We start from the raw sequence: 26,512 nt of genomic DNA on the forward strand, positions 1-26,512 counted from the left end.
ACATTATCTTTTTTTTTTTTTTTTTTTTTTTTAATTTTTGAGGCAGAGTCTCGCTCTGTCACCCAGGCTGGAGTGCAGGTGTACGATCTTGGCTCACTGCAACCTCCACCTCCTGAGTTCAAGCAATTCTCCTGCCTCAACCTCCTGAGTAGCTGGGATTACAGGTGCTCTCCACCATGCCTGGCTAATTTTTATATTTTTAGTGGAGCCAGGGTCCCACTATGTTGACTAGGCTGGTCTCAAACTCCTGACCTCAGGTGATCCACCAACCTCGGCCTCCTAAAGTGCTGGGATTACAGGCGGGAGCCACCACGCTCAGCCATGTCACATTATCTTCACTGCTATTCTGAAGCATTTGTGTTGATGTTGCCCATTGAAGCATAAGACTGTCCTATCTGTAATTTTTGTCTCATCCAACGTTTTTTATTACAGGAAAAATGCTCCTCTGGTACAGCAGTTTGAAAAACCTTATTATCCTTAAACTATTAAGTCTTTGTCTTTGTTTGATAAAGGGGGTGGCTTTCTTTATGGCCTCCTCAAATATAACCCTGATACCATTCTGTAGGAGATGAAGGGAACTAAATTTGGTGGAATGCATATTCCATTTTCAAAAGAACATTGGGTTTTCCCTGTGGTGATTTTTTGGTGGCCCATTGCTAAGCTCTTAACAATTCCGTAATCCTGTCAATTCCATCAACAGTAGACTGAGAATCATTGCTGCCTTGGGTGTATAGGCAGCACAGTGATTGGCTCATAAAAGGTGCTCACTAAAAATTCCAGCAGTGGTGATGGATTCTGAAAGACAGGCCACTGTTCACAGGACCATTGGCTTTATCTCAGCAACTTGTATCTTGCATCTTAGAGGCTGATGCTACGGTAAGTAATTACCTGGTATTCAGAGAAAACTTAGACACTGGGATTTGTATGTATACAAAACTACTCTACAGTTTAAAATTTGAAAAACATGGCCAACACGCTGACCAGTCTTAGTAAGGGAAAACTATCAGTAAGTTAAAGTTGACTTACAGGAATAATTTTAAATATATGTATTTGTTATCAGATAGTATTAAGTGAGTATTTTTAGTTAGTCATGGGCTTGTGGCTAAAGAACAAATTTCACAAAACACAGATAATTTCACATTGTCCTCTCAAATTTTATTTGTATTCTGCTCTAACAAATATAGTATGAAGGCAACAGTTGTTTTTTCGTGTATGGCACAGATGAAAAGAAACAAACAGATTTAGATGCAGTCCAGCATTTAAATGCTAGTTTAACAAAAGAGGCACGTATTATCCTATTTAGCAGTTTATACCAGATATCAGAAGCCATTTTTTTCCTTGCAAGCAACAGACTACATTTATTTGCATTAAGTAAAAACATATCTTGATCAAGAAAATTACTTTTTTTTCTGTTTTTCCTTTATATCACAAATGTCAGGGTAAGGCAAATCCTTAATGAATCATGTGATAAAAACCCTATTCCCCAAGAAAATATATTGAACATATTCTGCTAACTTTGTTATTTTTCAAAGCAAAGCCGACATGCACCACATACAGAGAAATGTCTTTTCATATCAAGTGCATCAAGCAGAACTGTATTAATTCACAAAGAGGCTTTTCAGTGTTTCATAGAAAGATTTACAGTTAGCTGCGGTGATTAATATGTGACCCAGTATCACAGACAGTGATTCGGATGCCTTCTTTGTAAGCTTTTATGAAAGAAGACTTGTCTATCATCTGAATAGTTACCAGCTAGAGGAAAAGCCCCTTTGTCTCTCCTACAGCGAGGACCATTTTAATTAGAACTATTATGTTGAAGCCTACTTTGATCCTCTGTATGCAAACATGACTAATACAGGGCTATTTTCCTCCCTCCCTCCTGTAACCCTTCATGCCACATAGCTGGATTGGAGTTTGGTTGGAAATTGACATCCAGAATTTATGTGCAGGAAAGTCAGTCAGCTTTTCAGATCAATTCCATTGTACAACCTGTGCAATGGCAGCACCAGCAAATAAAGGTTTTCTGTGTTCAGGTGTCTTTGATCTGGCCATAGTTAGATCGTTAATATTTCACTATTGAATTGGAAATTAACTTTATCATTTTTTAAAAGCATAAAACTGTATAGCCAAATAGCAACCAAAAAGCATGACGAAGCAAAAATGAAAACCCAGTCTAATTATAGAGTGAAGATTAAACCAATTCAGAAGTGAGGCTGAAGATATTTTTTCCTCATTCTCTTAGTTTCCTGGATACAAAGATTACTTATATTATTCTAGAATTTTTAGGCAGAGAATTCCCTCTTTCCACTTCTACCTCACCCACATTTAAAGTAAATGAATAAAATGACTGTCATTGATGAGCAGGAGAACGCTAGGGCTGGATGATTCCCATCCTGGCTGTTTTTAGCAAGGACATTAGGTCTCTTCTATCATTGTTCATCTGAAAATCTCTGTCCCTCTGTTTTCCTCCTATTTTTTTTTCAATTGTAACTTATTACTGAGGCTGAGTAGCACTAACATTTTGGAGCCACAAGAAAACAAGCTTCTAGCAGATTGCACTTGTCAAACACTCCCCAAGAATGATGGCAACTTTCAACTGAGTTATAAAGATGGCATGAAATATAGAAACTGTCAATGTTTGGATGACATCACTTCTTGGATTTCTTAAAATGAGCCTTTCCTTGCTTTTCTAAAAAGCAACATCTAATGGCAATAGAGGATATAGGTGCTTCCATATCAAACTGGAATAACAGCAGATAAAGGCCATGATCCCACATGATGAGGTCGCATGCATGTCATTGCTGCTGATGTCTTAATTTTATTTAAAAAAATGTGTTAGATAGAATATATTGCTTATGCCCAAGTATAACTTGTTAACTATTCCAATATATTAAATAAGCCATGCAGAAGGAGTAACAATTTCAGAAAGGCTAAAACCAAAGTCATAGGAAAATAAGAAGATACATTTTCCATAAAAAAAAGTGCAAAACTGAAGAATTTGATGGGATATTTAGAAAGCAGAACATCCTCTTATTTCAGAAATTATACTCAATCCATTATATTTCTCCCTCTATTAGGAAAAACAATATAAATAAGTTTTAATTCTAAAGCCCTTATTAGGAAGATGGATTTAAGAAGATATGCAACAAATGTTATATTTCCAACAACAATGACATGACTTTGGAACCCAGGGAGGCTGTGGGAAGCAGGCATCTGGCCTTATGTTGGCTCTGGGATAGAGATCACTGACGACACCTGGCATCCTCAGAGTCGCCATCCCTTGTGACCACTTTACCACTGGCATCTTGGGATTTTAGTGCTGCTGCTCCCCTTCAGGGCTGTATCCTCCCCTTCAGTGTCTTCTGGGTGAGGGGACCAACCATCAAATCAGCCTTGAACTTGGCATAAACGAGTAACACCATTTAAATACAGACCAGGAAGACAGAACTGCAAACAAAAGCTCTAATTTCCTCTAATGAGCCTCAGTTTGTGGGCTGTCAAGCCTTGGGTGAAGACAGGATGTTCTTTTATGGAAAACATCTAGAGATTTCAAGAGGAGCTTCTGATATTCATAGGCATATGTTTGGGTCCTAACTGCAGTGCCCCTGTCTTAGCTCTCAACTGCAACACCTAGCAAAGGCCATCCTTTACAGTTGTGCAGCAAAGAGTCACCTCTCACTGGTGGTCTCCATGTGAAGACCTCATGAACCAAATAAGCTCTGCCAAAAGTCAGTGTCAAAGAAGGATGCACCTGCTGCTCTGGTTAGGAAGGAAGAGACCCAGATGGCGGCCAGGGCCCACCCTTCTGGTTATGCCTCTGCACTCTGCCCTGGAGAAAATATAGCTTCCATATTTCTCATTAACCACATGGAACAAACTGTGCCTTGGGAATCCCTGAAGAAAATATTTTCACCTCATTGTCCAGACCTTTTCCAAGTGGTTTCCGAGGCTTTTGCTCATTTTCTATCCTGCCTCCTTTGCCTGGGGATTATATTGCTGCTGGGCTCATTGATTCCTAAAGTTTACCCTGCAGCTTATCAGACAACTGTCTTCCTCCCCTTCCTTTGAAGAAACCACTGTGTGACCAGCTTTGTGAAATAACCAAGAAAGCAGACAGAGGCCAGGATACACGTGTGTTCAACCAAGCCACTGTGACCCTGGGGCCAAGTTGTAAGAGAAAAGACAGAAATGACAAGGATAATGCCTGAAAGATGCGTTAACATGGGTCCCTCCACCAAATTAAAGGAAACATTTTTTTTCTTTTTTTTTTTTTTTTTCTTTCTTTTTCTGCAGATAAACGAAACATAATGCAGCTGGAGAAATTAGAGCAAAGGATTCCCCGTCCTTCTGTGGGACTTGCCTTCCCCCCACCCCCACCCTCCTCCACAGCGTGTGCTGCTATCTTCCCGAACTCCCCCAGAGCCAGGAGAGGCCTTGAGATGCTGAGGATTGTCATTTAGTTCCATTTCTTTGTTCCTTGGTTTCATCTTGTGCCCCTGCAGAAGACAAAGAGAAGCCATTTGTTAGATTAAAGATAAGACATCTTCACAGGCTTAGCAAGGAATACCTTTTTAATACAGCCATTTAAATGTCTCTCACCCCTCACATGGGCCCAGGAATATCTTATTTGACTATCAAAGAGCTTTGGATAGCTGAGCTGTAATTGCTGGCACATGGTATCTTTAAAGAGCATATAAATCACTGCTAATAAATGTATACCACATTGACAATGAGCTTTGGCTCATGGGGACGACTAACTCAATTCTTCAAAGTATTCTTTGAAAACTGTAACCCTGAGTTGATGTGGCTTCCCTTTGCAGGCCCATGCACACACTCTAGTTTCCAGGGATCTGCATCTAAATAATAACAATTTTCATAATGCTGCTTTGCAAAAGTAATTGATGGTTACGCCACCACTTGAGACTGTACTTATTAAATTATCTGCCTTGTTCACTACCCATGAGAGAATGCTAAGACGACATTGTGCCCTGGAAGAGCCTATACTCATTATTATTTTTTTTTTGGATTTTTAAAATTGAGGTATAATCCGCCTACAGGAAAACATGCATATTTAAGCATATATTTCAATCTGTTTTGAAAAATGCATACATTAAACCCACACCATCATCAAGATAGACATTATCTCATCACCCCAGGAAGTTCCCTTCCCTACTACCCCACTTCTGCTGGAACGAGTAAATGATCTGATGTCTATTTCCATAAATTAGTTGTTTTCTGCCCTAGAACTCCCTACAAATGGAATCGTACATGTCTTGGTTATTCTCTTTCTGTCCTTCGTGTCTCTCCATGTGTCTTTTATATTACTGCATTTTAATTTGTTTATTCAATTGTTGTTAATGTTTTAGTGTTGCTCTTTTCTAATTGTTTTACATCTGCTTTTATCTGTTTCATCATCCAAATGTAGTTATTTTATAAAATCTTCAAAATTTCCTACTCTCTTACATTCTCATAGTGTTAATTGTCCTGCAATTTTACCTCCTGACTCACACTCAAAATGGATCATTTCCTTGTGTGTTCTGCATGTCTTCAAACTGTTAATTCGACTTCAGAATTTGTTTTTCTTTTGCAGAAATTCCATGGGTTAGTTTCATATTTCCATTTGCCACATACACCAAGGATCACACTGGTCTGTAATCAATTATTAAGTTAATTTTTCAATTTGTTTGTTACTGCATGACTTTGGATCACATAAATTTGCGTTTCAAACTCACAGTGTTTGAATAATGTGGTTTCTATCTATCATGGGAGCCTTTTTCTTTCCCCATGAATGCCTGGTGCAGATCCAAGTCTTTCTGTTACTTTCTTGAGCTGGAAGTCCCAGATTTATTTATGCGGAGGCATCAGTTCCAGCTCCTTACCTTGAGTGGTTCAAGGTACAAGATGGGCATTAAAATCCGAGACTGTGGTCATAAAGCCCAACTCTGTATCAACAATCTGAAGCCCAAAATTTAGTAGCTTGTAACATGAATGATTCATTATTTCTCATGATTTTACTATCTGGCCTGGACTCAGGGGGACAGTTCATGTGCTTGACGTGATACCTGCTGCGGCCAGAACATCTGAAAGGGCCTCTCATTTTCTAGGACTTTTCTCCATGTGACCTCCTTCATTCTATAGGATAACCTGGGCTTCTTCCAAAGTGTCTGGTTGAGCTCTTAAAGTTCAATCTAGAAGCCACACTCAGTCTTCCATGTTTCTCTAGAACCAAAGGTTCAGATTCCCTAACCATCTTTACTGCCCTCAAATACTCACTGGAAAACATTTACATTTGGAAAGTGTTCCATTGATTCCTTTAACCCTCCCCCTGTTGTATCCTTATGGTATCCCTGATTTTTTACAATTACGAATTATACAATGCGAAACATTCTTGTATTATGTCTTTGAACTCTCTATTTCACTGTATTTCTTTAATTTCCTTGAAGGTATGATTCATGGAGCACAGGCTCCTTCCTTCTGTCAAATAACAAGATCATATTAACAAACCCTTCTGTGTAAATATTGCTGTGGGACTCAGTGACATTGCACAAATCATTCCTTCTGCCTCTGTGACAACTGTGTTCAGAAACTCGCTGTTGTTTAGGGAGCAGAATTTTGAATTCGAAGTATTTAAACTTTCCTTTATTAGCCAGGTGACCTTGTGCAAGTTATTTCTCCTTCTTGGAATTTAGTTTCCTTAAACTAATTTTGCACTTTAAGTTTTGATACCTGGCCTGTAATCCCAGCACCTTGGGAGGCTGAGGCAGGTAGATCACTAGAGATCAGGAATTTGAAACCAGCCTGGCCAACATGGCAAAACCTCATCTCTACTAAAAATATAAAAAATTAGCCAGGCATGGTGGCATGTGCCTGTAATCCCAGCTACTCAGGAAGCTGAGGCAGGAGAATCGCTTGAACCCAGGAGGTGGAGGTTGCAGTGAGCCAAGATTGTGCCACTACACTGTAGCCTGGGTAACAGAGTGAGACACTGTCTCAAAAAAAAAAAAAGTTTTGACATCTGATTAATTTGGGTCAACATATAGATTCATTTTTAATTTCAAGAAAAATATCATTTTGATAACCAAGAAAAACAGATTAATCTTGGCACTTTGTCTGGATACTGGTCACACAGGAAAGTAATAATGCCTGTAAGAAAAAATTCTAAACAAGAAGTCTATAGTTTATTGGCAGCAAAAGGTTACAAGGAAAGGAAACACTGAGGAGCTTGCATTTAAATTGTTCAGGTTTAGTCTCACTTCATTATTTTTTAATGGAAACCTCTCAACCATATCATTTCTGTAGCTTAGCAGGGTATTTTAAATACATAAAGAAAGTAAAAAAAAAAAAAGGAGAAATGTTTATAAGAACATGTTTGTATGAGCTTATACATTTTAGCAGTCTTATGCTGTACATGCATTACACAGATACCATTACATTTAGTTTTAAATGATGTTCAGGACCACACAGAAATAAGATATGTATTCTTTCACACATTCCCAGGCTTTATTCTTTCGTGATGCTGGTGCAGCCAAGCCTCCTACGAGAGTGTAGAGAACCAACAAGAACATGCAGGAAGTGCAAGGAGGTGTGAGAGCAAGGGTATCAACACATCATTTGTGCCCTCCATTCGATGGCCCATGATTCATTTGTTCAATAGTTTTTTTTCCCACTAAATATTTTAAACCAGGAGTTGGAACGGTTATAACAGCAAGCACAATTTCCTTCTAATTCTTCTCATCAGCCCTCAGGGTATGGAAAAGGATTATAGACCATTCATGTAGTAGTGTAAAGGAGGCTTAGCATGACTAGCTCCATTTTGATCCCCTCTGCTCCCATCCAGTGATATTGTTAGGTTAATTGCTTTTGCTTATCTCTTCATGTAGGGTGAGCTAACTATGGAAGGAATTTAGTTTATAGTTTAAAGCAAAGATGACAATAGTCCCTTCCCAAAACTAACCACCAAAGAGATAAAGAGAGTATGCACACAAGTAACAACATTGTGTTAAAGATTTAAAGGAGCACTGTGACCTGACCAATGGCAAAGAAGCTTCACAGCTCCCCGTTGGACCCTTGCTGCAGCCCAGATATCTGTCATCTGTCATCTTCTTGACCTCAGCCACCTTCCTCTTCCCTTACCTCTAAGATAAACGGAGACTAAAATTCTATGAACTTAAGATGATTCTTTCGAACACCAGTCTGCCATCTTCTTGGTTTGCTGGCTCCTGGAATAAAGTCACCTTCCTTGCCTCAGCGCCTTGTCTCTTGATATATTGGCTGCCATGAAGCAAGCAGTATGGCTTTGGTCTCAGTCACGCTCATCATTCTAAATATACTTTAGTCTCTACTGAGAGATTTAGAATGTTGGTCTGGAAAAACTCCTAAACATGGTCTGGACCAGGGATTTTATTTCCCTGGGAGTTTCCTGAAGCTCATTCAACATAACCTTTGTGCAGATGCACAGGTCTACAGGTAGTCGTGTGAAAAAACCTACAGTGGGCTTGTTTCTGTCTAAACACACTCATATTCCTTTATACACACTCCAGGGCAAAGACTGAATGTTATGCTTAAAGACAGCTACACCAAGGAACTCAGCAGGTAGCTTCTAGAAAAGCAATGCTTCAGAATCAGCTTGGAGTTTCTGAAATAATTTGATCACTCCAGGAGGCCAGGGGATGAGATGAAACATTTTTTTTTCTTGTCAAAGCATAGAAAACCAGGGTATGCATGGTTTGAATATGCTATAAGTATCTTTCCTCCTTCAGAATTGGAAGCTTCTGGGGTAATCCTTTCTCTTTACACTGTGTTATTTGGTTCCAAGATTTTCAAAGTTTATCTCAAGCCATGCTGTGGTAACTTGGCAAAACCAAGGGAAATCCAATAAGTCATTTAATAGCTCTTAGGTCTGGTTGATCCATTGAAAATCTCACCACAGGGGGCATCTTACCTATTAGTTGATCTTCTTGTTGACTCTCTGTTGGGTCTTCTACATTGTCAACCTGAGTATTCATTTCAACTATCACCAGAAAAAAAAAAAAGTTATTCATTAAACCTAAATCTCTGAAACACATTAACATGGCCTGTGATTGGACACTTTAGTGATTTCCTATTTGATGCCTCTTTTCCATTTGTTTTCATTCTTTCAAGATTTTGGGACAATTCTTGTAGATTGTTACTGGCGGAGGTAGAGGATATACCTCAGATGTCCCCTCCAAATGTCACATTGAAATGTAATCCCCAGTGTTGGAGATGGGACCTGGGGAAAGGTGATTGGATTACAGGGATGTATCCCTCTTGAATGGTTCAGGGCCATCTCCTTAGTGATGAGTGATTTCACATGAGATCTGGTTGTTTAAAAGTGTGTAACATGTCATCTCTCTCTCTCTTGCTTCTGTTCTGGCCATGTGAGATGCGTGCTTCCCTCCCCTCCCATCATGATTGTAAGCTTCCTGAGGTCCTCACCAGACGCAGATGCTGGTACCATGCTTCCTGTAAAGCCTGCAGAACCATGACACAATTAAACCTCTTTTATTTTTAAATTATCCAGTGTCGGATATTCCTTTATAGCAACACAAAAATGGCCTAACACAGTGGAGGAGGGCAGGATTGCTCTTCACTCAACTGTAGAAACTGAGTTGTCCTTTCAGACCAGATTTTTGTGTTGACAGTTTGGATGTACATATTGTAATTCTTGGATAAATTCAAAGGCTTTAATATCTAAGAAAATAAAGAGAGAAGGCAAAGCAAAGCAGATCACTGACATGCAGAGAGGTAAGCAGCTCGCTCCAAAATGTCAATATCAGGCCTGTTTGGTCTGCCATACTTTCAATTTCAGAAATCAAAACAGACCTTGTAGACTTGCCGATGGCTGCTGCAGTGGCAGTGGGCAGTCGTGAAATAAAAAAGCAGACCATCTAGCCAGATCCCGTAATTGTGATAAAACATGTGCTTTTACTTGACTCAGTGTATTCTATGTGAGCATTTGCATAAAAATAGAATGCATAATTACTGCCATTCTCCAGAAGTAGCCCAGAGCAACCACAGCATTCACTCAACAAATTTCCAAGGGTCAGCAGGTTTAATTAGATTGATATTTTTTTCAAGCATCAAAGCCCACATTATAAGCTGAGAGACTGAATATACAAATAGACAATGGCCAGATCATATATAATGATAGAATTCTGACTTAAAAACCTCTGTAGAAGCTAGCCTAGGCAACCAAAACACAGTCTCAGCAGCAACAGACTCAGAATGGTAAGGACTCAGTCAGTGACTGTCAGTGTGCCCATTTTTTGCCCCTGCTTCCAACTTGGGACCAACCAAGGAAAGCCAAATGTATTCCCTCATACAGTCACTTAAGGTGGCCCACTTCCAGTTAGCCATGTCCAGCTTCTCTATGCCAACAATCTCCAATCAGAGGATGCTTGAAGCTCATTCAACATAGCAAACTCTTTTTTAATCTATAAAGGGGGGTTTCCCATCTCCTGCTTACCTTTGAGCCTGCCAAACACGTGATAATGGCCTCCCTTGTTATAGTTACCTTTGAATAAGTAACCACTATTTCTCCTCATCTGGGCGGTTTTCATTTATTGGTACAAAACCAACAGCCTAAATCTCTTTTTTAAATAGTGGCAGATGCTGATTTTCACACTTCAAAGAGGCTTGCAAGAGAGAATGACATTATATGGCGTCCACCAAACTCTCTCCCAATAAGGAAGGCTTTAAAAGCAGGTCTCCTTGTTCTCACTTGCAAACTGTCCTGAGTTTCTAATGATGTGTGAACTCATTTTAAACCCAATAAATAAATTGGCCAGATGCAGCAACCCTATGTAAGTATAAGCATTCATTCGCTGTCCAACCAGGTCCAAAAAATTATTGTAAGTTCACCCTTCTCAGTGTGGGAATGTGCAGGGTAAAATGCAGGAGGGCATTCCTGTTCTGTTTCTTCTTCCAACCAAGGGATGCCAGCTCTAAAACCTACTAATAAATGGTAGTATAAAAAACATCCCATCATCAAATAAGTTTGGGAAAAGCAACTCTAAACAAGTTTCTTTACCTCTAAGATTTCTGAGAGCCTGCGATGCTCTGCTGTGTATAGTGAATCTCCAAGTGAGGATTAAAACTCAGTATTTTCCACATTTACTTCCCTTTTATCCATGGGCCTGATACTCCTCAAAATATGATTTGTTAAGAACAATGTCTACGGCATCACAACCAAGCTGAAGCACATTTAGTTCAACTGCTCATAAATAACATGTGGTGGCTCCTAATGGATGGGTCTGGGGCTTAAAAACATTATACTCACCGGTAGTGCAGGCCCATGAGTAAAAAGTCAATTTGGGAAATATAAGCTGATGGGCTTATAATTAAGGGAGGCAATTCAGGTGATGATAAGCTGATGGGAACAGGGAATACCTGCTATAGGAAATTCCATTTAAAACTACAAATAATATCCACCATTGGCTTTTTTCCGAGGTCATTATCAACTCAAAGTAATTTGTTTTTTCTTTTCCTTTGGCTAAAATAACCCAAATGGCAAGATACTTATTACATCAGTTATGCTCAAATAGTTGTTTCTCTAATGTAAGCAATGGTATTTCAAAGGGCCCTTAGCATTGTTGTGCAGGGGAAAGGGGTTGTTAATATTCCTGAGGTTCAGACTCTTTAGATGCTGGCAAAATTAGATTAAGCTTTAAAAGCTTTTTTGAAAATTTATTTTTAAGGTGCTTTTAAAGGCTCGCTATGTTTTTAAACAAGGCATTGAAGGTGATCCAGTGGAGTGAAATGATGAAGTTATAAGAACAATCTTAGCCCAAACCCAATGTAGGATAACAGTAGGCTAAGTACCTTAGCCCAGACTCAATGGAGCAGGATAACAGTAGGCTAAGTACCTTAGCCCAGACTCAATGGAGCAGGATAACAGTAGGCTAAGTACCTTAGCCCAGACTCAATGGAGCAGGGTAACAGTAGGCTAAGTACCTTTTACGGAAGTAAGTGATGCTTCCATAAAGTTCACTAAGTTGATTTCAGTTCAGTTTAGCCTTGAAATTATCTATTGCAGCCTCAGAATTGTAAGATATGATTAAACGAAGACATATGCTATTTTAAAATAGCTAGAAACAGGTTTTTAATTTTTTTGTTTTCATTTTTGAGAGAGGCTGCCATTTTTATTAGTTTCCAGTAGAAAACGGTTTTTGAAATTTACTATGTTCTAACTAAATATGTTGCTTTATAGAACAGATAGCTCCTTTAATCCTAGATTACACATAGAAAATGTGCCTGATTTGTAGTCTTCATGGGCTCCAATAGCTCAGAACCTTACCATCAGGACCTGGAGTGTTTTCTAGGTCACTGGAGCCTTCTTCACTTTTCCCAGGCAGTCTAGGTGTGTCCTTGCCTAGAGCCGAAAGAGAAAAAGACCACAGTCCCTGATTAGTAGAGAATTATAACAGCCTGAGGGCCAATCATTTCTGTCACCCTCCATTGCCCTTTAAAATTCGAAAATACTCCTGGGATTTAACTTCTTTTGCAGAAAAGGTTAAAAGAGGAAACAGTGGGTTGAATTGCTTGAAGTCCTTTTTAATTTGTAAGATCACATATTTACATATATGATTTCTCAAATCAGAAATCTGGTAGCATGACAGCAGGAAACGTTGATTTCCTCAGAACAACCTACAGTTTAAATTTAGGGAATTGTGTCTGTATGCATGGGTGGGTGTGAGAGAGAGTTTATGTAGCTTAACCTTAGACAAGGAAAAAGTGAAAATGTCTTTTGCCTTAGGCCTGCCTGAAAGCTGAAAGATTCATTCTCCTGGTAGTGAGAGTTTTTTTTTGTTGTTGTTGTTTGTTTTTTAAACAAATGAATGGTTTAGTTGTTTCCTTAGGAGACCTCTAATGCTGCCATTTTGGATTGCTGAGAATTTTGTTGTTTGTAGATTTCCTTTGTGGCTGGACTCTATTTGCACAGCTTCACAAGGTGCTTTAATAAGACGCTTCAAAGTAAAAGAATTATGTTTCATATTGTAAAAACATTTTCAGATATTCAAAAGGACAACCATTTCTTTCTTCTTAATCTCTCTTACGTTTTTACAACTTGAAGAGCAAGGACATTTGTAAATACAAATACATATATAAAGTGCTAGAAAATCCATAATTTTAAAGGTTTTATGATTCCTGTACATTTTTAAAGAGAGGATTAAATTTATTTTCATTACTTGATTACTTACTGTGCCCAGAGTATGTTAAGCTTCATCTGCCTATTTGGTGAGAAGGAAGCAAGGAAAGGAAAGATCCGGTTTATAATCTCTTCAAAGGAAGAGATCTTCAGAGGTAGAATTTGTACTCTTAGTAATGATTTACTGAGGCTGACAATTAAGAAATATGATTTGAAGGTGACTGGGCTCTGAGCTTAGGTAGATGAATGGCAGAGGGGTCATTAATGGATGACATATAAAACAAGCAGAGTGGGGAAAGAAGCAGAAAGCCATTTTAAAGTCTGAAGTTCAGGAGAATTTATGTGAGATCAAACAAGTTTTGCATCTAGCACTAAGGAGAGAATTATGAGGAGAGAATTATGAATTAAGCATGTGGGTATTTGGGAGACGCCAAGATAGAGTAACATTCATAATAAGAGAGTAGTTGAAAGAATTCAGGAAAAGGATAACACAAGGGAAAAAAGGACTCATGGTCTCCTCAGTTCTTCGAGGACAAGATGAAAGTCACTGTGTCCATAGTGCTTTTCACTAGTTTCTGAGAATGAGGTGGAAAAGGAAAAACAAAACTTGGAAATTCCAGCTGGACCTGTCAGCACTATATAATATCTTTCTCACACTGCCTATTCTAGAAATGTGCCATTTGTCAATTGCTCATCAACATATTCCTTGAACACACAATTACAGAGGAAACCATTGGTGAATTCCCTGAAGCCCGGGAGCAGGAAAACTTTGCTAACTATGCCTTAGAACACGGAAATATAGGGAGCAAGAATGAAATATCTGACTTATACGCATAATAAACTTGTTAGTGAAAAGAAAATGTTTAAAAAGCTACAAATTCAGGGAAAATACTTGCACCTTTTATCATAGACAAAGTGCTACTAAAATCTTTAATATATAAAGCCTTCTGAAAATGGAGATGAAGAAAACCACCAACTTAATAGGAAAATGGGCAAGAGATTTAAAAGACAGTTAATAAAAGAAGATATAAAAATGGCCGATAAAACACATGAAAAGGTAATTCAGTTTGCTAACAACAAAAGGAATGCAAATTAATATTACAATGAGAAAGGGATTTCTGTCTAAGGTGGGCTGTCATGATGCAGACTAAACCTCTACCAAGAACAGCTAGAAACACCAAATGAGTGCCAGGAATGCAGGACAAACCTGAGGAAATGAAAACTGATGAAGCTCACATGAGACTGTCTCAAGAAGTTGAATAGAACCTGCAGGTGTTTTGTGAGGCTAGGGGCAGGGAGCAAAACTTGAAACTTGGGGTCTACCAAGGAGAGGTACCCTGCTAAGTACCTCAGGTTTTCAGTGGGGTCCCCCGAAGGGTTATATCCTGGGGGTAAGGAAGAATGTGAAATAGACCAGCTCTTTTAAAAAAACCTGAAGTCTAACTTTTAATTAATAAAATTCCTGATTGAATTATAGTGCTCTGGTCTTTCCTACCTGACTGTTGGAAGCAAAAGTAAATCTTCTCTGGAGGAAGATTAAAAGCCTCAAGTTATCTCTACAGTTTTTCAAACACAGTGTCCAGCGTTCAATACAAAAATTACCTGGCTTTTCAGAGGACTAAGAACAAGTCACTGAAAACCAGGAGAATAAAATATATGACATATGGACATGCATCAGAGATCCAGGTATTACAGATGCAACTTAAATAGTGATTAATATATATATTTTGGAAATTGGATGCCAAGTTGAATAATTTTTATGAAAATGTAGTTTATCAGATAACTGGATACTTTTTTAAAAGTCAGGTGAAAATTCTAGAACTTACACACACACACACACACACACACACACACAAAACAAGTTAAGAATTTGATACATGATTTTGACAGCAGGTAGACACAGTTGAAGAGGAGATTAATAAGCCAAAAGTTGGTCAGAAAAATATATAAAGCCTAAACTGCAGATGAAAACCACAGGTAAGAGTGAAGGAAGTATATGATATAGATTTACCCTATGTAAAATACAGCAAAAGGAATATTTTAAGAGATAATGTCTGATAATTTGCCAAAATTAATGAAAGATATCTCAAACCGGTGTTTCAAGACTCTTATGATTCCCAAGCAAGATTAATGAAAAAAACTATCACTCCGTCCAATCATTGTAAAACTACTGAAAACCAACATTAAAGAAAGAACATAAAGTTATCTAGTGAATAAAGATGCTTTAACTTCAAAATAACAACAGTAAGATTTAAAGATAAATTCACAACAAGAATAATGAAAGCCAGAGATAATGCAATGACATCTTTGAAATGTTAAAGAAAAAACTTTCAAATTTGAATTTGACCTAAAATATTTTTCAGAGAATGCAGCTGAGAGAGTTTGGTATCCACAGACCTATACTGAAGAAATAGTTTCCACTACACTCAAAAACAGATTCCAGGTAGACTATGGAACTCAATGTGAAAGGTCATGTGGACAAAGACCTTCACATCATTATGCAAAACTTTCTTACAGAGGACAGAGCACCAACCATTAGAGCAAAATAAGCCAAAGCACTCCTCTACAGAATATCTAAGAAATAAACATATAAAAGACAGAGAACCCAATAGAAAGTGGAAAAGACACAGACAGACATGTCACAAAAGAGGATATTGTGGCTAGTCAATTATTTTCAGTGACTGTGACCAAATCTCATAGCATTTAAAAGCCTTGGCTTTTTCACTAGTAAAATGATTATAAAATATTCCTACTCATCTTAATTCCCTGGGACATTATCAGAGCTATTTAAAATATAATTATTATTTATATGAAATGATTACTGTAGAAAAAAATTAATTGATAAACTCTATCTAAACATTACTTTCTTGATTCTTTTCTTAGGGTCCTTGTTTGTGATGGGATCTAGGGGTACCTATAGCTGATTCTTTCAGGGAATATCTTTCTAAGTTGTTACTCTCCATGGTAATAACCCTGGTTACATGACTATGGAGAAACCCTTCTGGTATCACAGAGAACTTTCAATCTAATAGGGATAATTCTAGTCTACTAAACAATGCTCAGTGAAGTAAGAGAGGATACAAAACACTTTCAAGAGCTACATAAGAGAGAGGAAAAAGTTGAAGAAAGCAAAATGCAAACGACAAAACAGTAAACAATTAATTTTTTTGTTCTATGCCTGTCCTTCTAACCTCATTTCACAATGGAATGTGTGAGAAATGTTGTGCCACCGTATTAGCATAGATTAGTGTGAGATTCAACGGCAGGTTTGGAGTCCATGAAAGAGAGAAAAAAAACAAACTTTTAGCTCTGTATACCGCTATATTCCTGGAACAGAGAGAAGTATAGTCTGTCAGATCTGCTTTCCAAGATTCCAATTCCATGGGATCTTGAAAGAGATTGTTCATTAATTTAATGTCATGAGTGCACATGAGGTTTTCATGTATGTGTGTGCATGTGCTGTGAATATGTGTATGTGTGCAATGGTATGTTTATGTGAATTTGCGTGCACGCGTGTGTGTGTGTGTGTGTGTGTGTGTGTGTGTGTGTTTGGAAAGAGGGAGAGGAATGACAGACATTTCTTAGTCTGACATGCATGTGAAGCTGGTACTATCCTAATAGCTTCTACACTGCTGGGCAGTGCAACTGAATGCCCTAAAGAAATGAATCCATTTCACATAGACAACATAATCTGATAAAAACAAAAATGGCCTCTGTGGCCTATTTATTCCAGTTTGCCCCTCCTTCTCTCCATTTTGATTGCTGCTGGTTGAAACACAAACAAGAGGTACATTCCAGAGCTCCTAGCAGGGGATAAAAGACGCAGAAATAGAAAGAGTCTGCGACATTCAGTACCATTTTCATTTTCTATCAGCAACTGCAGCCCTTGATTATAGCAACTTTTTCTAGGTTAGTGGACTTACATAAAAAGTGATGAATGAAGCAGATGTCATCATAGAAGAAAAGATACTGAGATGCACACAGAATGTAGTTAACTTGACTTTTAAATGCATAAATAAGGAGAGATTTTGGAGGGGTTCTTCAGGCTTTTGAGATGTGTATTGACAATAAACTTCACACAACAAACAGAATTCCAAATAATTATTTTGCAGAATCAGTAGTTGCCTAGGTGATATGATAGGTACAGAGAACAGGGCCTGTCTGGATTCAATTGTATTGAATTAAAGTGGTATTGACCTAAAGCAAACCTTCTTGAACCATGTGGACAACTTTTGCCATACCTATGTTCCAACTTCACTATTAATGTAATTGGACTAGATAATTAGCTGAGAAATGTTTCCTTCCTACTTGCCACCCTCATGGGGATCTACTTCACTCTCTCTTGACACCGGGCTTACTTATGAATTTGCTTTGGCCAATGGGATGTTGGCAGAAGCGTGTCAAGGAGAGACTTGAAATGCTTTTGACAGCCGGGGCTTTCTTCTCAGGCTCCTACCTTTAACCCCAAGAAAAACGTGCGTTAGGGGCAGCTCATCCAAGGAGAATGAGACTAGGACTCAGCTCACAGCTGGACATACTTCCTGGCCCAGACTATTTGCAGTTGACCGTAATATCCATGAGCAAAAGAACAGACAACTGTTCTAAATCCCCTGATGTTGAAGATGGTTCAGTATGAAGCATTATTGTGGTGATAGCTAACTAACACACCTAATAATACACTTTTAATAGAATCAGTCCTAAATTTTTCTTAATTTTGTCCCATAGAAATTACAGCTATGAAATCATGAGCTTCATTGGTGGCTAATTTTTTAACATGTCATAATGTGTTAATCTCTACATCACCTAAAATCAGCTATCAAACTACAAATGGTGCATGTACAAAACTTCAAGAAACATTGAATAAACGTATACAGAGGAGAAGTCCCTTAACAGGCTAAACTCTGCTCACTTCTTTTCCTCTCAGTAGATACCCAGTACTGGGATTGCTGGATCAAATGGTAGTTCTACATCTGAAAAAGACACTTGCACATGCACATTTATAGCAGCACAATTCACAACTGCAAAATCATGGAACCGATCCAAATGCCCATCAGTCAACTAGTGGATAAAGAAACTCTGTGTGTGTGTATGTGTCTTTGTGTGTGTCTGTGTGTGTGTGTAGATGCTTTTCCACAAACTGCTCCTTATAGTCAAGTCACCAGTACTATCTAATCACCATGCAATTCCAACAGCCATAAACTAAATAAATTTAACCTCTAAAAGAGTATTTCAGTCCTTGATAATGGCATGGGTTTATTCATTCGCATAGCTGTAGTAATGTCCAGGTATTTTATGAAAATCCATGGGGGTGGAAGGGGTAAACACCTGCTCTTAAAATTCATCCAGTTTGAAAGGAGGCAATATAAATATATAAATCATATATATATTTTATATATATATAATATATATATATAAATCATATATATATAAATCATATATATATATAAATCATATATATATATATATTTATATATATGATGGAATACTATTCAGCCATTGAAAGGAATGAATTAACAGCATTTGCAATGACCTGGATGAGATTGGAGACTATAATTCTAAGTGAATTAACTCAGGAATGGAAAACCAAACATCATATGTTATCACTGATGTGTGGGAGCTAAGCTGTGAGGACGCAAAGGCATAAGAATGATACAATGGACACTGGGGACTTGGGGGGAAGAGTGGGATGGGGGACAAGGGATAAAAGACAACATATATGGTACAGTTTACACTGCTTGGGTGATGGGTGCACCAGGATCTCACAAATCACCACTGAAGAACTTACTCATGTAACCAAATATCACCTGTACCCCAATAACTTATGGAAAAATAAAATAAAGTGTTAAAACTGAATATAATATAAAAAACAAGCAAAAAATAGAATAAACTCTGCTTTCTGTGGTATGGTTCTAAAATGGAAGAAAACTGGTCTTGGAGTTTAGGGCATCTGCACATACATTTACCTCCCAAGCTCAAATGGAAGAAGGCTATTATTCCGCATGCATAGACACAAATTTATGTTCTTTTTGAGCTAATGATTGTTTGAAAAGATGAGTTCAATTAGACTTCCAAGACTTCCAGGTTCACTATCTAGTTCTAGAATCCAAGTGCAAGTAAGCGAAAGGAGATCAAAGACCAATTTAATGAGCAAAAACAAAGTGTCAATATCAACACCAGCTTGAAGAGCAGCTGAGTGTGTGGTACACTGAGCTGTAAGAATGCTTCCCCACAAACTGCTTCTTATAGCCAAGTCACCAGCAGTATCTAAAATTATCATCATGTGGTTCCAACAGCTATAAACTAAATACATTTAAGCTCTAAAAGAGCATTCCAGTCCTTGATAATGGCATGGGTTTATTCATTCACATAGCTGTAGTAATGTCCAGGTTTCATATCCAGATATTTTGTGAAAATCCATAGCGGGGAAGGGGGCAAACACTTGCTCTTAAAATTCATCCAGTTTGAAAGGAGGCAAAATAAAACAGGTAGCAATTTAATCCACTTTCCTTAAAACAAATGCCATTCAACAAACCACAACTCTAGCCTCTATAAATTCCTTCTCTCACTGAGTATGCCTTTGTTTCTTCTCTCTCTCCATATCTCTCTCTTTCTCTTGTTCCCTCCCCACCTCCTTCCTTCCTTTCTTCCTTCCTCCTTCCCTCCCTCTCTCCTTCTTCCCCTACCTTTCTTACAGCATCCTTTTTCCCTCGTTCCTTCCCTCCTTTATTCATTATTCTTTCATTCTTTTCTTTTTTCCTCCCTCTTTTCTTCCTTCCTTCATCCCTCCCTCCCTCTTTCTTCTACCTTCCTTCATCCTCATTCTTTCCCTCCCTTTCTCCTTCCCCACCTCCTTTCTTTCTCCTTCCCTCCCTTCCTTTCTTTCTTCCTTGAGTTTAAGATTTATTGTTATGGGCACCTTCATGTTTTATGAAGATTTAATTAACCAAAACAAACTACAATTTAATGAGCTACTAATGTATAATTTTTTTAATGTCAAGTTTCATTTTAGGTATGAGGGTTCATGTGCAGTTCGTTACTTGGGAATATTGCATAATGCTGAGGTCTGGAGTGCGGATCCTGTCACCCTGGTAGTGAGCATAGCACCTGATTGGTAGTTTCATCACCAACTCCACTGCCTCCATCCTCTAGCAGTTCACGTTGTATATTGTTCCCACATTTATTCCATGCCTGCTCAATGCTTAGCTCCCACTTATAGGTGAAAACATGCTATATGCTAACTGTTAAAAATAGTATGCATTTATTTCTAAATAGAAATAAAGTTCAATAAATCTAATCCTTAAATAACTGTAGTGACATTAAAAAACAAGAACAGAAAGGACACTTACACATAATTAACATATTCAAACTGCTCAGAAAAATGTTGATGAAAAGTGACCCTGAACAACTCTTTCCATATTAAAATTTTCCCATTGTCTTCCCAGAAAAAAAACAATGCACACAATTCCCATCTCTTTTATTCTTTCTCTTCACTCCTCTCTCACTCTTGCCCTACTTCATACCCTCTCTCTTCTCTGTTTTGATTTATTTAAAAGAGAAATGATACTTTATATTCTCTGCCACCTGGCCTTTTTACGTTCTACATAAATATACGTATTTATAATATGTGCATACTTCATTAATAGGTATTAGTATATGTGCACTGATTAGTATTGCATTTTAATATGTGCATTGATTTTAATGCCTATTTAATATATGCATTTACTATCTATCAATGAGCATGCCATTGTAATCTGTGTTAATATCTCATTCCATAGATATGAATATATCATAATTTCTTTATCCAGGTCCACACTGGTGGTCTTGGGATGTGTTTCTACACTGTGGCTTTTACAAACAGCTTCAGTGACCATTCTTGCCTTATATTTTGGCAAGTTTTGTAAATACTTCCTGAGGATAAATTCTTAGTGAATTTCTGGATCCAGTGTATGTGCCCTGTTAATCTTAGTAGATGTTACAAAATTTCCTTCCAAAAAGGTCAGATCAATCTGTGCCCCAATTAGGGTATGATAATGATAACGATTTCTCTGCAATCTCCCAGCAGTGAGTATCCTCACGCTTTTCAGAGAAGAAAATAGTATGTCCTCATTGTTTTGATTTATATTACATTATGAGTGAGATCACCCTTTCTTCCTCCCATCTTTTCTTCCTCCTTCTTTGTCTTTTGTCATCTGCTTTTATATTTTACCAATTTTCCTATTTAATTTTTTTCCATGAATTGATTTTTATATATTCTAAACTAAGAAAGTTAACCTTCTCTGTTTAATATGTTCTGAATATCTTCTCCTGGACTGTCATCTTCTTCTTTTCTTTAAGATATGTTAAATAAATTTAACTATGATTTCTTCTAAAAGTTTTAGGTATTTTTAAGTGGCATGTTATGAGCCAATATGACCATAAAATTGTTTCTTTATTCAAATTCATTAACTTATCAAAGATATATTTCAGGGTGAGATTTCTGTACTGATTTTTTGAGACATGGTTTGCCCTTTAGATCTTCAATTCCATTTCCCTTTGTTTTAACACATTTTCTGTTGTATACATTGACTTCTGAATTTCAGGGACATTTTTACATAGAACAATTTATTTGTTTTCTCTTCCATATATATTGTTTTTTTCTAACTGTTTTAGAGTTATGTTCTTTTTCACTGTGAAAATCTCAACCTGTTTTCTTTGTCAGTAATTTGGTCTTCGCTGTTCTTAACTGACTTCTCTAAGAGTGGAAAATTTATCTCCTTAGTTCTTACATTTCAGATCAGCTATGTTATTTTTAGCACCACAACTTCAAGCTCGTTAACATTCCTTCAAAGTTCATCTGTGGTCACTGCAGGGAATTTGGATTTTTCTCTGGGGTTATGTTTTCTTCCATAGTAGATTCTTCACCTGCCCTTTACTGGGTTGCATGCTCACTTGCTCTCTTCCTTCCTTCCCTCTCTTTCTTGGTCAAGGCTTCAGTGTGCTTGCAGGGTGATGTGTATGGCACGTGCATGTTAGCAAACTGCTCCTTTCTCACCTGGTCTGTGGCATGTTGGTCCTGCAGCAGCCGCCTAGAAGCGTTTCATTTGGGAGTTTTCTTTGGGAGGAATAAAGCAGCCAGAGAATCTACCATGTTGGATTTCTTAGCAAATATAGTATATCCCGTGCGCAGCCCAGGTTCACCCTAACTTTGTCTGCACAGTTGCCATCTTGAACTTCCATAATGGTGGCTATCTTTGGGGCTTGGATAGTGGGCACCATCTTTGACTCTTGGATAGCTCTTTTAATTCAACATGAGACTCAGAACTTTCCAGCAGAGTCAGCCTGGGAGCTCCTCTATTCTCTTGTGCTGTTTTCTTTCTTAGCCTTCCACACTAGCAGGTGATAAACCCTCTGTAGCCATGTCTGGGAGTGAAGGTGGCTTCTTCTTCAAGGATGCATTACCTGGGGCCTGCCAGCACCTCCTTCCCTGCTTCTTGCTCACCCCAGAGATCTTGCCTTATGTATGTCCTCTTAAATTTTCTATTTTGTGAAGTTCCTGGTATTTTGCTAGAGTTAATTAGTTCTAGTCATTTGTTATTGGTCTGCCTTTCCTCTCCCATTTTCCTTCCATTTCGAGGTGTTGACATGGATTATTTCAGTGGGTTATTCTTGTTTCTCTGGGGAAAGGTCGAATTAAAGGTGTTCATGGCTGACTTCATGCTCTTGTGGAAATTTCCTTGGGCTGCTTCTCTGCTAGTTAGGGAGGTAAAGAGTAGCTGGTGTGATCTTATTCAGGATGATGTCTGAGCCTATAGAGTTATCAGGGATAGGGCAGGGCAACACCAGGCTTGTTCCTTCTGTGCATTTCTGGAAAGGTGCCTTCCTTTTGCTGGCTACCCACCCTTTATTTTGTTTAATTACTGTTTTCGTTGATGATACCTGCTTGCTGGTTTTACTTCTCTGCCTTCATCTTGTTGTTTGAGGGAGAGTAAGGTTTTAAAATGTGACTTCACACCACCTTCTTTCACCCAAGATCAGATGTTCAGAGTCTCTTGATTCTTCTGGGTATTCGTTATGTGTGTCACATGCACCCCGCCTTTGCCACCAGCTGATTTCAAGAATATTTTTCAAATGATTGTTCTGATAATACTTGATATGATGGCTTAACATTGTGTCCTCCCAAAATTCAAAGGCTGAAGTCCCAACCTGCAAGTTATTATATTTAGAAATAGGGCCTTTTGGAGACAATTAAGGTTAAATGAGGTCATGAGGGTGGGATCTTAGTCTATAGGACTGTGGCCTTATCCGAAGAGGAAGAGAGAAATCTCTCTCTGCTCTGCCACGCAAGGACAGTAAGAAGATGTCTTCTATAAAACAGGAAGCAAATTTTCACCAGAAACAAAATTAGCAGAACCTTGATCTCGGACTTCCAGCCTCCAGAACTGTGAGAAATACATTTCTGTTGTTCGAGCCCCCCAGCTTACGGTATTTTGTTATGGCAGCCGAGGAGATGGATACACTTGATTTACACTTACTCCATCCTTCTTTAGGACAAAGATACCATTTATTGTAGGCCATCTGTTACTCACCTAGTCTATTTTCTGCAAATAGCCTCCATCCTAAAACTGCTACTTGACCACCAAACCTCTCTTCATCGCTTGGACAAACACTGTGGACATACATTTGGCCCCTTTTCCAAAGTCAAATAGTGAATGCTTACACTGACAGGAACATACTTGTGGAAAATGTGCTTGTTATTAGAAAAGATCCTTTCCATGGCAGCAGAGATTTTCATGTATTAATTGGGAATACTCTACCCTAATCAAAATCAGAAACTGTCTTTGCTAAGTGATGAAAGGCAGTGATGATAGCTGAGGGTGAACATGAGAACCTGATATATAGAAATACTTTCATGTTTGATCAGATAATATACCTCCATACACCACTTTGAGGATGGTTTGGAAATGCATCATCAGTCATTGTCAGAATAAATATAGACAACTCAATATTTAGGAAGAAGAGCAAAAAAAAAAATCTCCACCAGATATTTCAGTGCCTATTATGTACTGGGATACAAGATAAATGACGAATGCCTCTGCTCTCATGGAGTTCACAAGCCAGCCAACGCAGAGAGAAAGTCATCCCCACCCAGGAGGCCAAGTGGCAAGCACTGTGATGCGAACCAAGCATGGTGGTGGCACAAAAGAGACAGTGAGTCACCTTTTGTGAGGGTGAATAAAAATCTTTGAGGACAAGGAAATAACATTTGAGCTGGAACTGGATGGATGAGTCACTTTCAGAGGAGTTCTAGCTTCTCTGTAAGTGGTCCCAGCCACTGAAGCCTTCCCAGGGGTCATCACGTTTGGCTTAACTGAGCTGCATTCTGATCACATTCCACGTCTCGGTCTTTCTTTCCCTTTTCCAGGCCTCAATTAAGCATCTAATTCTCATTCAGCCTCATTATGCATTCTCCACCCCTCCAGGGCTTGGCTGGAATGAAATGAAGGCTGTAAGTAGGCCCTTCTCAGTTGGGGGCTTCCAGGGCTGATCTCAGATCAGGGTCTTTCCAGCAGGAACAATGCAAATTGGGTGTCTCTAACACTCCCCTCCACCCCATCACATATCCTTTGTGGCTTTTGTTTCTCTGCAGAAACCAGCTAAATCTGCACACAGTAGGGTCCTAGTGAACACAGAGATACGTACTTTTTCCAGAGGAGTTTCTTGATTCTTTAATAGGGTTTTAACTATGTAAGGAGCCACAGTGGGGACAACTTCTGTCTTTTCAACGGTTCCTTATGTGAAATCTCACAAGGAAGACACTTCATGGTGAAAAATACCCAAAGCTGAATTCTTGGAAACTTCATCATACACTTAAGGACCCCAAAAAAAGTATCTCTGACTTCAAGCGTTGAATACCTGCATGATTATGTATCTAGCTCTTCAGTCAAAGAATAACTTAATCCTATACATTAATTATAGATGTCTTTAATTATTTCCACTAGATCTTGTCCTGTTTGTGTGTGACATTTTACTAAATAGCATAATTTGTTCTGAACATTTAATAAAACTCTAGTGCATCACCTTTGTCCATGACCAAAGGACTAGAAATCTATACTCAGGAAGAAAGCTGCATCCAAGATATAAACTGCTGGTTTACAGAAGCATTAGAGGAAGGTTGTCAGGGGGCTCTGAACTGGAAGTAAATGCATGTAGTTCTGCTGATAATTCAATTTCCAGTCAGCCTCTCAACACCAAGTCTTTCAGCTTCAGAGAAAAATGATGGAATTTTTCCTATTAGGAGAAGTTTCCAAACATATCTATCTGCATTAGGCGAAAGCCCATTTTCCAGGCAGTTTATTTTCACAAAGCAATATCACACGTACCTGGGCCTTAATCTTTGAACTTTGTTGAATTTACCATTTTTATGCCTTCTGAGAGTTTATCACTCTCAGAGCAAACATACACATACACACACACACCTGAAAGAGTGTCTAAGTCACATTCACTAAACATGCAACAAAAACTGTGACCAAACTCAACCAGATGAATTTGGCTAAGGAGAAGTCAATGCTATCTGTGATATTGATATTGTATTTGCCAAAATCTTCCTCATAGGGGCTTTATTCTGCTTTTTAAGATGTGTAGGCTTATGAACAAGTGTTGCCTTTTGTTGTCTGAACAAGGCTGCTTTCTCCAAATAATAATAATAATAAAAAAATCCTTGACCATCTTCCAGTCCAACTAAACCCCTTAGGGATGCGAACAGAAGGCCCCAGAGAAGTGGCATGACTGCTCCAGGCCACCCAGCAATGAGGTTGGGACCAAAAGTTCTCCTAGCTCTACTTCTGAACTATTTCTACCCCATCACTCAATACTGGTGACAGTGGTCAGAGGGCTTGCAGAGGCAGGTGAAATGAGGCTGGAATTTGAAAGGTGGCCCTAAACCTTCTTTCACAGGCTTGTGTGGTCAACTGTAATCCACTCGAAAGCAATGGACTCAAACATCTTCCATATTCCTGAGATTCTTGGGGGAGGCACAGTCAAGTAAACTCATTCACAACGAAGACAGTAAGTTCCTGTCACATGCCAGGGACATCCCTGTGATCTGCCCCATCTGTGACAGTGGACACAGTAAAATGTTGGTGTGTTAAGGCTCTCCCTTCCTGCAGGATCTGCAGGGCCATACAGCATGGACCACATTTCCCTCAGGTGTTTCAGAATCAAAGCTTGGTGGTTTGATTCTTCTTGGTTTGTTTGGTTTTTTGAGATGGAGTTCTGCTCTCGTCGCCCAGGCTGGAGTGCAGTGGCACTATCTCGGTTCACTGCAACCTCTGCCTTCCAGGTTCTAGTCATTCTCCTGCCTCAGCC

The 26,512-nt window shown here is 38.6% G+C and overlaps 1 protein-coding gene across 1 annotated transcript in view; it reads right to left on the bottom strand.

The window, feature by feature from the left end:
* Window positions 1–1,133: 1,133 nt before the first annotated feature.
* MACROD2 (mono-ADP ribosylhydrolase 2) overlaps window positions 1,134–26,512 on the bottom strand; it is a 1,539,224-nt gene continuing 1,513,845 nt past the window's right edge. Inside the window, exons 14-16 of the mRNA XM_017498618.2 lie at window positions 12,317–12,397; window positions 8,942–9,010; window positions 1,134–4,496 (exon numbers count right to left, since the gene is read on the bottom strand). Coding sequence (XP_017354107.2) covers window positions 4,453–4,496; window positions 8,942–9,010; window positions 12,317–12,397 — 194 coding nt within the window. The 3' untranslated portion in view covers window positions 1,134–4,452. The remainder of the gene's footprint in view (window positions 4,497–8,941; window positions 9,011–12,316; window positions 12,398–26,512) is intronic.

This window comes from Cebus imitator, unplaced genomic scaffold (assembly GCF_001604975.1).
Source record: "Cebus imitator isolate Cc_AM_T3 unplaced genomic scaffold, Cebus_imitator-1.0 Scaffold246, whole genome shotgun sequence".
Taxonomy (NCBI): Eukaryota; Metazoa; Chordata; class Mammalia; order Primates; family Cebidae; genus Cebus; species Cebus imitator.